The sequence below is a fragment of the Heterocephalus glaber genome, unplaced genomic scaffold (genome assembly GCF_053883595.1).
Source record: "Heterocephalus glaber isolate CG9 unplaced genomic scaffold, H.glaber_assembly_v1.0 deba00001577, whole genome shotgun sequence".
In the NCBI taxonomy this organism is placed as follows: domain Eukaryota; kingdom Metazoa; phylum Chordata; class Mammalia; order Rodentia; family Bathyergidae; genus Heterocephalus; species Heterocephalus glaber.
The window spans coordinates 26,400,635-26,418,158 of NW_028258358.1; the positions used below are offsets into that span (position 1 = coordinate 26,400,635).

Here is a 17,524-nt window from a genome sequence, read left to right on the forward strand (position 1 = left end):
TTACGTGTCTTGTCATTTCAATGCAGGGGTTGTGGGTGGCAGGCGGGGTCTGTGTTGTTGGCACCCCTGTGGCTTGGAAGCCCCTTCCTCTGCGCTGGGAGTGGTGGGATGGCGGCCTCAAAGCCCCTTCTCTGGGCTGATAGTGGTGCAACTCAAAAACTTTTTAAAAGCCATTTTTATGAATGTCCTCATGAAACAGTATAAATTATTCATTTTTTTAGATGCAGATCTTAAATTACACATACACATATTTTCATATTCTGTGTGATAAAATGAGAAAAGGTCATAAAGTACATAAAGCATGACTTCTGGATATTGAAATATAATGTCTATCTCAATGGAAGGCATTTTTGAAATTGAGATATAAGATGAACCCATCACATTTTTATTCCCTAAATACCTTTTTTTTCCCTTTGGAATACAATGGTCCTCTAATTTCAAGGAAGCCAACTTACTATATTTTCTTCCCAGTGAAAACTCTGTCCATCAGCTTTCCATTATGAAAATGAAATACCTGAGATGATTAACTTACAAAGAGAAAAGATTTATTTTGGCTCACTATTTTGGAGATCCAATCCATGATCCACTATCTCTGTGAGAAGGAACACGTCATGGTGTAAGAGGTTGTGGCAGAGCAGAACTTTCATCTGGGAAGCAAACGAGAACCTAGAAAGTGCTGTTGTACCACATGCTCCCTCAGGCACACCCCTGCACTAAGCTGGGCCCCCTCCTGGGGCATCTCCAAATAGGATCATGCTGGGAACCAAGCCTTTAACACAACTATCTTTAGGGGGTGTTTATCCAAACCATGGCAATTACATTTGGGCTTTCAAGATAAATTACAAATTTAGCAAACGCATCCATCACCATGAGTTTGCCACTTTCATAATACTTACAAAGGTGATGAAATGTGCCATCCTTGGGGATATCTGGATAAGGTGTGAACCAGTAGTTTTCCAATATTTGTCCATGACTCCCAAAATCTTGATGGGTAAGGCAAACATTCATAGAGTGGGACTGAGTAATGGATTTTAGTTAACAGAATATAAAGAAGTTCATTGATATTCCTTCACATTCCATGTTGCAACTAGAAGAAACAATCAGTTCTCATATTTTGGTTTAATATCAAAGAATATAAGATGAACCAGTCACATTTTTATTCCCTAAATACCTTTTTATTCTCCTGGAATAAAATGAGACTCTAACTTCAAGGTAGCCAACTTACTACTGTATTTTCTTCCCAATGGTATCTATCCATCAGCTTTTCATTGCTAAAATGAAATACCCAAGATGATTAACTTACAAGGGCACCATTTTGGAGATTCCAGTCTCTAGAACTAATAAAGATCTGAAAAGGCTACTAAACATCCCTTTGTTTAGAAACTACCTATCTGTGTGAGGCAGAATTTATTTCATGCTTTTCAACCCAAACCACATGCTGTAACAGACTGCATGCAGAGATAGATATAAGAATCCAGTCCTTTCCCATTAAGCCAATCATTCATGCAATTTGCAATGATGTAAAATGCTAACATTCTTCGTACTGATTTTTTCTTTTGGAACTTATCTTAGTAGAGAATTTATTTTAAAAATAATTATGAATTTCGTTATTACACCTATATATGTACATAAATGTAGGCCACCATGCTAAACACATCCAGTTTATTAATAGATTTTTAAGAGTATAAAGGGTCCTAAGGCTCCAAACTTTGAAAGCTACATAGCTAAATGTGGAAGTCACCAACATGGAGTTTCAATTTATATCACAAAATTTTGTGCTGTTGGGCCGGGAATTTAGCTCAGTGGTTCTACTGCCTGCTTCACAAGTGCAAGGTTCCGAGTTTGATCCCCAGTACCAAAAACAAAGCAAAAGAAAACAAAAAAGTGGTGCTGTAGTTTGAAGAAGATGATATGGAACAAGAACCGAGATGTCTGGCTTAGGATGCAGAGGATGGAGTGAAAGAAATAAAACTATCATTAGTATAGAACATAACAAAATCAGCAGCACCAGACTTAGAGGCCAAAACAGTGATGCTGAACCTTTTAGAGCTTACAATGATATAAACAGTATGCAGGCCATAGGTTCATCACCACTGGGCTAGAGTAACTAGGATTGTGAACCTTGAGAAGAAGCCATTGCCAGTTGTAAGGAGGGATTAGCAGAAACCTCTGAACTGTTCTTTACCTCAGCATAACTGTAATCTGAACCAATCAGATGTCTCTCCCCACCTCCTAAATCTTCCACAATTCTCTAACAGAATGTGTGCACCTTAATCAGGAGCATTTCCTATGTCCTCAGCATTTCTGTGAAATGAACATCACTTTCTTGTTCTAACTAGAATTTAGTACATTTTCCATTTTATTCTCTTCTGATATAATTTTTATTTTAGGGGGGGAGGTGATAGAAGAGAAAGCGTATTTATTTCTCAGGAATTTGTTTAGGGATAATGAATTTGCATGACATCTTTCTTTCTGAAGATTAGAATACTTTTTTCAATTTATAATTACAAACAATAGGAAATTCTTAGCTGAGTGGACATCAACATAACACACACAGGTTTTTCTCTTCTAGGGGAGAGAGAGATCCCTGCTAGTACCTTTAGTTTTAATGCTTGCTCTTTTCCTGAATCTAAGAAACTAATACAAGAGCTGATTAATAAGAAGAACATTGTCTTAGTTACCTTTCTATCATTCCTTAGACAAAGGTAAGGGGAAAAGGTTTAATTTGGCTTACAGTTCGTAGTGGTTTCACTCCTTAGTTGGCTGGCTCCAAGGCAGAGTGGCACATAACAGAGGGACAGAAGGTAACAAAAACAACAAGCAAGGGTCCTTAACAGTGTCTTCCTGCCCCTTTCGTCTTATCCAGACTACTTAGGGTGGGTAGCACTCACACCCTTAATCCTAGTGCCTTTGACCCTAGGATTGCACCATGAATCAATCCCAGCATCACACACTGTAGATAGCCTGCTCTGAAAAAGCCCTAACAATGATCACATGAAGCTTTGGAGGGACACACAAGCCATAACAAACATAGAAGTTTTACTCATTTTAAATATACATTTACACTCTCTTCACAAGACAGTTACGTCCAAAGATATGACCAAGAAATGATGCTTTTATGCACTTTAGTCAAGAAAAATAAATTTGTGAATGAATAAGAGAGAAAATCATTCTTTATCCAAGGATAGGAAATTCTAGAAGTCACTAAGAGTTACATGGAGGGAGATGTATAAGCTGGTGAACAATAAGGGTTGCTTCAGAGTTTGTTTATTCAGGTTCATTGGACCCCAGTTACCAGTCTATGATGATGAGAATATTGTATATTCTCAGTATGTGAAGAACACCCCTCCCCAAAGAATGTTTATGTCTTGCTGCATGACTCTTTCTGAAGTTACAGTTCCTGAAGTGTTTTCAAGTTGAAATAATCAATATATCAATTCAGGTAATCAATATATGAATGGGTCTGAAAACATCCATTCTTAACTCCTTCACTTTTCATTTTTCACCATATCAATATGAGTTAAAAATGAGAACAACTTCAATAACTAATTTTGATAATACCACATGTCATAATATACTAAATTAACAGTGACAGAATTTTGTTCAATTACATACAATTTTATCTTGTTTTATTTTGTTATAATTTTGATGTTATCCTAATACTAAATGGCCCATTCTCAAATATGAGATTTCACACACACACACACACACACACACACACACACACACACACAGAGTTGTGAGAAGACAATGTGATCAGAGATGGAGAGTAGAGGGATGTGGCCACAAACCAGATAATTGTAGGAATGTAAGCAGCCACCAACAGCTAGAAGAAAGGAACAAATTCTCTGACCTGGAGGTTTCAATGGGCCTAGAGGTGCTAAGATTGGATTTTGGCATCCAGAATTATTTCTAATATCTGGTGCTGAAACCATCAACTTTGTAGCAATTTGTATTAGCAGCAACAAGATCTACAATCTTTCTCCTACCCTCCTTGAAAATCCCTTTTGTCATGCCTGCCAGAAGCCTCACCACCTGCTAGTCTTCCATGCTGTCATTTACCAGACTGCTAATCATGTCTGTTTACCAAGTTAACCTCTCATTACCCAACTCACTTTCTCTTCACTTCTCTGGCGATCATTCTAAGCACTAGAATAGTCACTAAAATATCCACTATTTTCATCTTCGTGAGTGCCCTAGATCATATTCTTTTGCTTATTCAAGGCATTTCTTCCAACAATTCCTATCTCCCCAGCTTGAGCATCAATTTATTGCTCTCCAAACATCCAGTAAATTCTCCCTTCTCCTAAAATCACAAAGCTTTGTTCTCATAATCTCTCTAGTGTCTACCTCGTTTCTCTGCTCCCATTATATTAAGCACTTGCAAGAAGTTATCTATGCCGTGCTTCAATTCCTGTCCTATTTTGTGCTTATGTTTTGCTGAAGCAGCTCTTATCAAGGACTTTAAGAGCCTCTCTCTTGTCAGGTCCAATGATCAGTGATTGTTGCCCACCATCTTAGTTCATCTCTATGCAATTTGACATGATGGATTACTTTCTTCTTTGTGACTCATTGTCTTGCCTACCTCTGGAACACTCCATTACTTGAATGTTTTTCCCCTCACTAAGTTGTTACTTACTTTTTTTCTTGTTAGTTACACTTATTTTTCTAAATCTCTCCATTCTTCTTATTTTTTCTGACCCTCTTCCTTCTTACTCTATCCATGTTCATCACTCTCAGGTGTATATTAAAAACCTCATCTATTTCCTTAATTATTTTACCTGTATCTTATAAATTTCACTTGAATTTCTAATTGGCATTCAATCGTAGCATGCCCCAAATAGAACTTTGATTTTCCATCTCCATCTCTTGCCAGCGATGTCCCTTAATAATCTTCCTGTCTCTATTAATGGCACCACTGTGCATCCATCTGCTGAGTCCAAACCTCCATTAGTTTTTATTTGTCCATGTCCCTTACACACCCCTCCATACAATAACGTGCTTTTGGCTATTTTTACATGCATGCAGTCAACGTAATTGTGTTTTGTTCCTTATTCCATCGACACAGTGCAACTCTCCAATATCTGTCAGCCAGACTGTTCCCATGACCCTTTAGTGGGCTCCCTGCTTTCACTTGCCCCTGCCCCGACACTTCCTTCTCCACACAGCAGCCACACTGAGCCATGAAGATGCAAACTGGACCACATTTCTCCCATTGTCAAAATTCTCTGATAGCTTCCCTCCCATGTATATTGTCTAAATACTAGGTCTTTGAGGCCATCTATGATCTGGCTCTTCCTACTTCTCTTACCTTGCTCTCCTATTCTTTCTTACTGGGCCCAAATCATATTGATATTCCTCTGTTTCCTTCACAGTCACCAGCTTCTTCACATCTCATGACCTTGTTGTGTTCCATTTTCTCTGCACACACAATCCACCCAGCGTCCCATGGCTCTTTTTCATCACAGAAGTCTCTGCTCAAGTGTTGCCCCCTCAGAAAATGTTTTTTTGACCACCTTATCTAAAATAGCCAATCTGTAAAGTAACAGTGTGCCTAAAATAACTTGCCCAAGTATATATATATTTTTATTCATTAAGTTTATTTGTACATTCTACATATACAACATGATGACATTCATCATTGGGAATTTGTACCTTTACACGATATATCTTGCTTTGTATTTTTTCCTCATTCCCTTGCCCTTCCTTTACCTATTCCACTCCTCCCCATTTACAAAGACTTTGTTTCCATTTTTCCCTTTTGTCATATTTATTCACTTCCCTTCTTTCCTTCTCCCGTCCCTCCCATTTACCCTTTCCCTTTGGACTTTTTCTTCCTATTTCAAATTATCTGTTCTACATTTTGATCCTTATTTACACATTCAGTTTCTTACACCAGAGAAACTATTTGGTATTTACCATGTGTGTCCTTATGTGTTATTTCACTTTAGAGTATGGGCTCAGTGTGCATCCATTTAGCTATAAATATCTCTAGTATTATTCTTTATGGCTGAGTAGTACTCCACTTTATAAAAAAAGCACATCTTGTTTATTCAGTCTCCAGTTGATGGGCAGTCAAGTTTTAGCTATTACAAACTGTGTCACTATAAACACGGGTGCACATATATCACTGTGGTATGATTCTTTTAATTCTTTTGGGAAGATACCCAGCAGGGCATAGCTGGGTAAAAAGGGACCTCTAATGTTAGTTTTTTGAGGTATTTCCATACTGATTTCCACAGTGGTTGCCCCAGTCTACACTCCCACCAACAATGGAAAAGGGTTCCTTTTTCTCCACAACCCCTTCAGCATTTGTTATTCATTGATTTCTTGATAGCAGTCATTCTTTCTGGAGGTGGAATCTCAGTGTTGTTTTCATTTGCATCTCTCCAGTGATGATGAACATTTATTCATATGTTTATTTGCTATTTGTACTTCTTTGTCTGAGAAATGTCTGCTCCTTTCAGATGCCCATTTTAGGACTGGGTCTTTAAATTTGGGAGGTCTGATTTTTTTAAGTTCTTTATGTATTCTAGATATTAGACCTTTGTTTGAGGAACAACTGGTAAAAATTTTTTTTCCCACATTGTGGGTTATCTCTTCACTCTATTGGTGGTTTCTCTTGCTGTGCAGAGCTTTTTAATAAGATGAGATACCAGATGTTGATTCTTTTTGGTAGTTCATGTGCGACTCAGGCTTTGTTCATGAAATCTTTTCCTATGCCAAAGTCTTCAAGAGTTCTACCTAAGTTCTGTTCCAGCTGGTTTAGTGTTTCTGTTTAAATGTTTAGATATTGGATCCATTTCGATTTTGGTTTAGTGCATGGTGATATATATAGGTCTAGTTTTAATCTTTGGCAAGTTGAAACCCTATTTTTATAGCACCATATATTAAAGAGGCTATCTTTCTTCAGTGAGAGTATTTGGCTCCTTTGTCAAAGATGAGGTGGCTGAGTATGTCTGGAGTTGTTTCTGTATCTTTTAATATGTTCCCCTGATCCTTTGGTCTGTTTCTTTGTCAGTACCATGGTATTTTTAACACAGTAGTTTTGTAGTATAGTTTCAAGTTGGAGATTGTGATATCATCTAGCTTGTCTTAGTTGCCTCGAACTGCTTTTGCTATTCTAGGCCTCTTCTTGTTCCAAATGCATTTCTGGATTGTTTCTCAAGCTCTGTGAAGTATGCTGTTGGAATTTCAATTGGGATTGCATTGAATCTACATAGCAGTTTTGGAAATATGGCCATTTTCACTATATTGGTTCTTCCTACACTGAGGAGTAAGGCATGTCTGTCTGTTTTCTGATATCTTCTTTGATCTCTTTTTTCAGAGTGCTGTAGTTTTCAGAGCAGAAGGCTTTAATTTCTTTTGTTAGGTTGATTCCTAGGTATTTCATTTTTTGGATGCTATTGTGAAAGTAGTTGTTTCTCCACTTCCTCTCTCAGTGAGTCTCTTGTTCATGCACAGGAAGGTTGATTTTTGTGTGTTGAACTTTTATCTAGCTACTTTACTGAATTTAGTTATTAAGTCTAGAAGACTTTTGGTGGAGTTCTTGGGGTCTTCTAGAGTATCATGTCATCTGCAAATAATGACAATTTAACTTCTTTGTTAAAAGAAGTTTAACTTCTTTTTTCTTTCTTAACTTCAATTTAACTTCTTTGTTATCTTTTATTCCTTTTTTTCTTTCTCTTGTCTAATTGCAGTAGCTAATGTTTCCAGAAATATATTGAATGTGAGTGGTGATAGTGGTGATGATAGTGGTGAATGTGAGTTCCTGATTTTAGCATGAAGGATTTCAGTTTTTGGCCATTTAGTATGATGTCGGCTGTTTTTTGTTTTTTGGTGTTTTTTTTTTATAGGTGGCTATTATCAGTTTGAGATAAAGACCATCTATTCCAATCTTCTGAAGGGTTTTTATGATGAATGGGTGTTAGATTTTTTCAAACATTTTTTCTGCATCTATTGAGATAATCATATGATTTTTGTCCTTGGCTCTCTTAATATATTGTTTTACACTTATTGATTTGTGTATGTTGAACCATCACTGCGTCCCTGGGATGAATCCCACTTGGTCAAGGTGTATGATCTTGATGATCTTCTGCATTTTGTTTGCCAGTTTGTTATGGAGGATTTTTGTGTCTATGTTCATTAGGGAGATTGGCCTATAGTTCTTTTTTTCAGTTAGGTCTTTCTCTGCTTTTGGGATCAAGGTGATGATGGCTTCCAGGAATGAATTTGGGAATGTATCTTCCTTTCAATTGAAGAGTTTAAGCAGTAGTGGCAATAGTTCTTCTCCAAATGTCTTGTAAAATTCAGAAGTAAAGCCATCAGAACCTGGGCTTTTCTTCATTGGTATGTTTTTAATTATGTTTTCAATTTCATTGATTGATATTGAGTTGTTTAAAATTTTTAGATCTTCTTTGTTCAACTTTGATAATTCATATGTATTCAGGAATCTTTCCATTTCTTCTGTGTTTTCCATCTTACTGCCTTATGTGTTCTCAAAGTAGGTATTGATGATCCTCTGAATTTCTGCTGGGTCAGAATCTGTAATTTTACCCTTTTAATTCCTAATTCCATGGATTTTGGCCTTTTCTTTCCTGTTTTTGGTACTGGGGATTGAACTCAGGATCTTGTGCTTGAGAGGCAGGTGTGGTGCCACTGAGCTAGATCCTCATCCCTTTTCTTTCCTTTTTTTGATAAGGTTGGGTAAGGGTTTGTCAGTTTTGTTTATTTTTTCAAAGAACCAACTCTTTGCTTCATTGGTTTTTTTGTATTGTTCTCTTAGTCTCTATTGCATTGATTTCTGCTCTGAACTTTATAAATTCCTCCCTTATATGAGCTATGCGTTTGTCTTGCTCTTCTTTTTCAAGAAGCTTGAGGTTTAGCATCAGGTTGTTTATTTGAGTAAACTCTGTTTTCATAATACGAGTATTCATTTCTATGAATTTCCCTCATAAGACTGCTTTCATTGTGTCCTATAAATTCCAAAATGTTGTAGTAGCATTGTCATTTAATTGTAGAAACTTTCTAATTTCTTTTTTAATGTCCTCTGTGACCCATTTGTTGTTTAGGAGCATGTTGTTCAATTTCCATGTGTTTATGCAGTTCTTGTGGCTTATTTTGCTATTGATCTCAAATTTCATTGCACTATGATCTGATGTATACAGGGGATAACTTCAATTTCTTTGCACTTACTTAAATATGTTCTGTGAGTTAGTATATGGTCTATTTTGGAGAACAACCCATGTGCAGCTGAAAAGAATGTGTATTCTGATTTTGTGGGGTGAAACACTGTAAATATCTGTTAAGTCCATTTGTTCGAGAGTGTGATTGAATTCTAGTATTTTGTTGTTTATTTTTTAATCTAGTTGATCTATCTGTTTGTGATAGTGGGACATTGAGGTCCCCCACTACTGTTGTGTTTGTTCTTATTTGATTTTTCATGTCTGTTAATATTTTATACAGTTGGGTGCACTAGTGTTTGGTGCATATATATTTATGATTTTCATCTCTTCCTGTTGGAATTTTCCCTTTACAAGGATGTAGTGGCCTTCTTTGTCTCTCTTAATTAGTTTTTGTTTGAAATCTACTTTGTCTGTATATGAGATAGCTGCCCTTGCTTTTTTCCGGGTTCCTGTAACAAGAGAACTGTTTTCCATCCTTTTACTTTTAGTCTATGTGTTTGTTTTTGAATTAAGTGTGTTTCTTGTATGCACCATATTGTTGAATCTTGCTTCTTGACCCATTCTGTCAGTCTATTTCTTTTGATTGGTGAATTGAGACCATTGACGTTGATGGTTATAACTGATATGCACAGACTTATCCTTCTCATGACTTTTTGTTTTTGTTGGATTCTCCCCCTTTGTGTTTAATTTCTTGTCATGACCGAAGGATTCATTCTGCTGGGCTTCCTGGGGTTGTGATCCTCATTGTCTTTTCCTAGGATATTTTGAAAAATTTTTTGGAGTGCTGGTTTGGTATTCATGAAGTTGCTCAGGTGTTCTTTGTCATGAAAGTATCTTATTTCCCCTTCGATTTTGAAAGATAGTTTTTCAGGGCATATCAATCTGGGTGAAGGTTGTTTTCCTTTAGGGCTTGAAATACTTCACTCCAGGGTCTTCTTGCCTTGAGGATTTATGTTGAGAATTCTGCTCTGATTCTGATGCTCTTTCTTTTGTATGTCATTTATTTCTTTTCTCTGCTTATAGTTTTTTGTTCTTTTGTTGGGTTTCTGGAATCTTGACTATTGTTTGTGCAGGTGTAGATTTTTTTTTTTTTATCATGGCTAGTTGGAGTTCTATTTGCCTTATCTGTATGTCAAATTCTTTCCCCCTGCTTGGAAGTTTTCTGTCATTACTTCTGTGAACAGTTTTTTTTTTAATGTCATTTGCACTATCTCCTGTTTCTTCATTGACTTAGATCAGTCCTATGTTATTCTTCTTTGCATCATCTAGCAGCTGCTGGGTTGATTTCTCGTGTTCCCTTTCTATTTTTAAGAACTTTCTTTTCCTGATCACTAATTGCAATTCTCTCTATATATCTGATATTCTGTCCTTATGTTGGCTCATTCTGGTGCCTAAACTTTCAGTGGAGTTTTTAATCTCCTGGATGTTTGTTTGCATCTGTTTTATGAATTCCATTTGTTTCCTATGCTGGGCTTCCATCATGTTTCTCAGCTCCTCTATTTTTTTCTCTGTGTCTTTTCTAGAGTTATTAATCATGTCTTTCCCTATGGACACAATCGCTGTTATCTGAGAAATTATTTCTGATTTTATTTTTTCCAGATCCTCTTTCATTTTCCAGTTCAGATAGTATAGGTGGTTGAATTTCATATTGTTCCATCTCATTGCCTCTTAAGGTTGCCTTTGGTGATCTGGAAGTCTGGTTTTGAGTCTTGTTTAGGTGTCTCCTCATTTCAACTGATGTAGTCTGCTGAGCCTTTATTGAGTTGCTCTTTGATCTCCCAAAGGGCTTCAATTCTCAGCAATCCTCAGAGAGGCCTTCTCTGCTGCTCACCACTGCACCAATTCCTGGGTTCACAATGGTGGCCTTCTGGATTCCCTTGCTGGGCTGTTGTCTGAGTGGGCTTCTGGCTGGGGCCTGCCCACACCTACCAGTGGTATCTGGGGGGACCTATACTAAGTATATTTTAAAATTCATCACAAGAACAAATATTTTTTATAGTTTGGATTTATTTGGTAAATTTACACAATATCCTATTGACAATAGGTAAATCAATTAATTTAATTATCTTTTAATGAATTGATTGTGGACAAATGGACCTAGAGTTAAAATAGTATCTCATCACTTGCTATTTATTTGCTCTCTTTTTACTTAGTAAAGAATCACATTCATTTATTTGCTATTATATTTTTTTTCTACTCTACTAGCTGAGTAGGTGAATGAAAGAATAAGTAATTATGTGATGAACAAGGTGAGAATAGAAAACAAAAATACAGATCATTTTATTATCTTCATGTGTCAAAACCAGAAAATGAAGGCAGGAATTACGAGATAGTAGAGTGAAAGTTTTAATTTAATTAAGTAAAGGAGACCCATATATTAAAATATGAAATTAACTAAAAATAGAAAAACAAGAGGAAAGTGACTCATTAATAAAGGGTACTCATTTATTTGTTCTGTTGTTAAAACAGACGATTATCTATGTTAGTTGACAACTGTTCTGTGTACTATTTTGTATTTGTAGATAGTATTTCTTAGTTCATTTGAAAGTCTATTAGAAATTTTGATTTAAAATCTTCACCCTACAATAATTTGTGAAGTAATCTACAGTGAATTGTCTGGCACTGATTTGATGTTACATAAGTACTTAATTGAATTTAAATTTATACTAAAATCTATATTGATTTTTAGTACATAAATAGTTATGAATTTATACTAGAAATAAATGTGATGCACTATGATGCCCAAATTAATGATGAGAGAAATGAGGGAAAAGAAAAGTTGAGAATGCATTTTTCTATCCAGTGCTTGTCTTAGCAGACTAGATTAATTACCAATATGCTAATTTTTAGTGATACAGATTAATATCCCACTATTTATTTGTATAGATGATTAATTTCTGAAGAATTATATTATAAATCATACTGCATAATGTTAAAAATATGTCATTAAATTAATATTCCAGAGAACTTTTATTATACATTTTACTTTCTGAAAAAATAAGAAACTATGCAAATAAATGGGATGAATTTGGCATAAACACATCAAGGCTGGCAAAATATATAACTGCTTCTTTTATCTAACTATGCATATTCTCAGAGTGGTTGTAATGGTCTTCTAATGATTAGATGAATTATTAGATGTGTTACTCTTAAAATCATGGAAAGCATTTTTAAAGCTAGATGGAATGATCATTTATTTTAATATATGTGCAATTAAAAATTGATTGAGAAACTACTTTTAATGTGATCTGCTCTCTGTTCATGTGTCTGTAATTTAATGTACAAGGGTACATAGTGTTGGGGACACAGCTTCGAAGTAGCAGAGTAGCAATGAAATAGTTGTGGTAACACAATCTATGACTTGATAGTTGTAAAGCATGAAAATGTAATTTACCTCTGAAAATTTCTCTTAAACTTGTATATACATTGTAAAATCATCTGATTATCTATGGTTATATGATTTGATTTTTTTCATCTATTTCATTGCTATATTTGAAGATGTCTGTGCCCTTATATAACTGACATTTAACGTTTTCTATTTTAAAATGTTCACATATCAAAAATAATAAAATGTATTAGAAGAGTCATAAAATGTCTATTCATGTCACGCTGGAGAGGTTATTGTAACTATTATTTCATGATCATTACCTTTTGGAGTCAGTTTTTAGTTTAGTATGAAACGTGTAAAAGCCCTGTAAATATCAAGTGTGTCCCATTGTAAAAACTCACTTGCATAGGAATCTTTATTGACTTTGCAATTTGTTAAATTGAATTTTAAATCAGTATCACCTAATTTTATCTCTAGTATTTTATTTAAATTTAAATTCTTAATTAAAGTGTTAATTATCACTGATACTATGTATGAAAAATGTTTTTTAAATGGACTAAGGGCTTCATAAAGTTGAAATAATGTTTCTGGTCTTGTGTTTTGTCATGAAATTATCACAGAATGTTTATGTTGACAATTGAAATAGACATAGATAAATGTCATGCATTCCAACTTCATTTTTTAGGGAGATACATAAATGGTTTATGTATAGATAATTTTCCAGTCAGCTTGGAAATATAGTTTTTAATCAGTTAGTAATTAGCTTATAACCTTTCATTTTACCTACCATTCAGCATTCATAATCAAGCTAGAAGTTTTTCTGTCTTGATAGATTTAATCTGGTATCACTAAAAGAAAAATTCTTTTAAAATATCAATGACAGACACATAAAAGTATTTTTATAGTGTGTTCCCTAAGTTTCTTAAGCAAATCTGGGAAATGTTTACTTTCAATAATACATCTTTAACATGTGAATAGAAAGCTACTGTTTGTATAAGTTAAATGGGGTTATGTATTCAAATATTGTAATGAAAAGTATAGTTTCTCTTTCATAATTAGGTAATAGACAAGACATTCAAAATATTATAAGAATGTTGATTTTTAAAAACATGTAAATCTCCTGCAAAGTTAGTAAAAGCAACACACTCTTATGAAACCTAACATTTTAATATGTATTATATTGAAGTTTTAAAATTCCATTACTATGATTCTTGTTTTTGGTTATTTTGTTTCAGAAAAGAATAAAACTAAATCAGAGAAAGACTAGTCTGAAAAAATACAAGTGGAACATTAGACTTTGTTCAGAAATTTATTTTTAATGATAAACTCAAGCAGTGATTAGAATTATTTTATGACCATTAGTGTGAGTGGATTTAACAAAGAAATAATGATATCTGGAAGTAGTATATTAATTTTTATTTTGAATAAATATTCCTAAATATGAAATATATCCTCTAATAATGTTGCTTTCACAAAATAAATTAAAAACATGTAGTTATGGTTACTGAATGATAAAATTCCATATAGACCATAGTCACTATATTATAACTTATTGGGCTTGGAATGTATAAAAAAGATTCCATTTTTAACTTTTAAAAGAATACATATTGGGCTGGGGATTTAGCTCAGTGGCACTGTGCCTGCCTTGCAAGCAAAAAATCCTGAGTTTGATCCCCAATACAAAATAAAATAAAATAAGACATTTTTAAGCATTATTTAGTATTGACAGAAATTGGATAGAATGTTTGTATTTCCATGGTCAGCAACATTCAAACTTTATTCTATGGAGAATAATACAGCAGATGTTAATTACACAAACACATCTATAACACACACCTTAGAAACCCTAGTGGAAAGCATATAAGAATACATGCGATACAGCAATAGTTTGAAACTATCCTTATTAATCTTATAAGTTAATTAATGTGCAAACATTACATTTTAACTGTTACTGATAAATGCAACCATTTTTTTTTTACTTATCTCACAATAGCTACCCACATACAGAGGAGAAAATTGAGCCTATGTTATGGAGAAAAGTGTAAGCTTAGAAGTTTTATTTTTGTTCAAGCCACAACAGTTCAGTGTGGCATTCACATATTCTGTGGACCTGTGAAAGCAGAGTGTGGCTGAGATTGCAGCTGTGGGGTCAGACTGTCATGATGGAACACATGCTGACAGCCTAAGAGCAGAGAGAACATTTTTCCATATCTGCAGTTACAACACGGGCCATGTCAAAAGAATTGCCTAGGTTTCACAGTAAATATAGATTCCTAGATCAAGACAGACCTTCCAAGTTAGAATTTTCAGCATTGGGGCCTGGAAATCTGTATTCTCCCTCATGCAGCCCAGTGATTAGACCAGTTGGGGAAACCTGGTAGTAATGCTATCAAGCTTGGCAGAGCTGTTGATCTCTATTGAAGCCTTCAGTTACCGTCTCGTTGAGTTGCTAGTATGGAGTCCATGCAGATGAAGACATGTCCCCCAGATCAGGCATGCTTGTGACATAATGAAAAGAATCTTAAATAGGAATTTTATATATATATATATATATATATATATATATATATATAATATCATATAATTACATGCACCCCAATACAGTTCTTCTGTACTCAGTGTGACCCAGCCAACCTAGGTGTGTCTACCTCAGAGGCTGCAGTTTGGACACTAGAGATGTATAGACACACAGGAGTCCTACCTTGTTCAAGTCTCCCGAGATTCTAGTACTCTGTTCCAACAGAGTTGCGATGGCCTTTAAACCTTGTTGCCTGTGGTTGTGGGATAGCTGCACCTTGTTATATTACACTAAAGCCTGGTGCCCAATAGGAATGCGTCTCAGTGCAAAATGAGAATTCATGGCTTTGTGTTAATTTATACTTTGCATGAAAAATAAGGTTTTTGTCTTTTACTTGTTTTTGTGAGAACAATATGACATATTACACAGTTCTGTTTTACTAGAAACTTTTCCTGCATCTCTGCATTTTATTATTTCATTTTATTTTTTCTATTGTTCTTTCATTTCTTTGTATAATATAACTGGTGATTTGAGCACTGAGTTATGGTGTAGTCTTTTACAGCCCAATTAAAAATAACTATGAGATTGGGGCCATGGGAGATAATTTTATTGATTATATTTTATAATTAGTTACATGCTGATACAATCCAGGTATCATTATTTGGGTTGACAATGAAATATAATTACTAACAATCCAAGGTAACTAACTTACTGCTGCTTAATTTCATCATTTTGAGATACCATTTTAACTTGCTGATTACTCCAATCTCCCAATTTAAACATTTTCTCTCTTAATTTGCTGATGAATTATTTTCAATTTTTCTGTGGAGAAATCGATTTGGGAGCATCAATTACTTAGGTGAGAAGTAAGGCATCCCTCAGTAGTCTTTGAAGATAAGATGACAAGAACAGCAGAACATAATTGATAAGGAGGTCATTATTATTTACTATCATCATATTAACTCACTCATAATTTTCCCACTGCTTAATGAGGTATGATAATTTCCAGGTAGTCTAATTATGAAATGTTTTATTTACTTTTTAGTTTGAACATGTTAAAAGGTGGAAGAACTGTTAATTGTTTTAGAATTTGGTATCTCTTTGTACTAACTAGTGTGTAGTCTACTTTTATTCTGAAAAAAATATGAACAAAAAAAACTATAAAAATACAGCATCTGAAAAATCAAATATTTAATGTCATCTTTTATAAATATAAACTCAGGATATGAGATGCATTTATCATTAGTGGGTTATGAGTGATTATAAAATAGTACCAGGAAGAAACTACCCATGTGTGTGTAAACGTATTCTTGATTTCTGGATTTATTGGTAGACGATGATTATAGGAATGATTGTAGGAAACGTTACTATGAGTCTTATGTGTTGCAGTGCCCATTGTTGTCCAGCCATTATCCTTGGAAAACTAACTATGGCTGAGTAGAGTGTGTATTATGATTGATCCTTAGATTAGTTACGGTGGACTAAACTCATTTTTGCTACCTAGAGCAAATGGACACTTTTTAACATGAATACTAAGGCTTTGCAACTTTTACCTTTGTTGTGTTACAGAAACCCTTGAAACTCTCCTCAGACAGGCAGAAAATTACACCAGTATACTTTTCTGCAACACCTACAGGAACATGGCCTTAGAAGCTGCCACTTCCATTCAAGAGTTCTTCACTGATGTGGGACTCTATTTGTTTGGGGCAGATGTCAATCCTGAAGAATTTGTGAACAGGTTTTTTGACAGTCTTTTTCCTCTGGTCTACAACCATCTCATTGATCCCGGTGTGACCGACAGCTCCCTGGAATACTCAGAATGTGTCCGCATGGCTTGGAAGGATATTAGTCCATTTGGCAATATTCCCAAAAGAGTAAGGGGGCAGATGGGGAGGTCTCTGCTGCCCAGCCGCACGTTTCTGCAGGCTCTCAATCTTGGCATTGAAGTCATCAACACCACAGAGCATCTCCACTTCTCCAAAGAGTGCGGCAGAGCCCTCCTGAGGATGCAGTACTGCCCGCATTGTCAGGGCCTGACTCTCAGTAAGCCATGTATGGGATACTGTCTTAATGTCGCCAGGGGCTGCCTGGCGCACATGGCAGAGCTTAATCCACACTGGTATGCATACATCCGGTCCTTGGAAGAGCTGTCAAATGCCATGCATGGGACTTACGACGTTGAACATGTGCTGTTGAACTTCCACTTGCTGGTTAACGATGCCGTGTTGCAGGCTCACGTCAATGGGCACAAGTTATTGGAACAGGTAAGCAGCCAGCATGTATTTCCTGTCCGATTTCTTAGAATTAAACATTAGCCATGACCTGCATAAAGTTAATGAGTTGTCATTATAGGTTACCACATCATTAGGGACTCTAAAATTATGGCTGCCCAACAGGTTTGTACTTTAGGAAATAGCAGGAGAGTGCATGGGTTGCCATATTTGATTCTAGATATTATATTTTACAAATGTTATATCAAAATTTTGATCAGCT

At 35.2% G+C, this 17,524-nt stretch overlaps 1 protein-coding gene across 13 annotated transcripts in view; it reads left to right on the forward strand.

The window, feature by feature from the left end:
* Nucleotides 1-17,524, forward strand: part of Gpc5 (glypican 5) — a 1,453,028-nt gene that overhangs the window by 309,398 nt on the left and 1,126,106 nt on the right. For all 13 annotated transcript variants that reach the window (XR_015443722.1, XR_015443724.1, XR_015443723.1 and 10 more), the window contains one exon: nucleotides 16,601-17,295. Coding sequence is in view for 10 of the 13 variants with exons in the window: in XM_087192996.1 (XP_087049122.1) it covers nucleotides 16,601-17,295 (695 nt within the window). In the remaining 3 variants the exon portion in view is untranslated. The remainder of the gene's footprint in view (nucleotides 1-16,600; nucleotides 17,296-17,524) is intronic.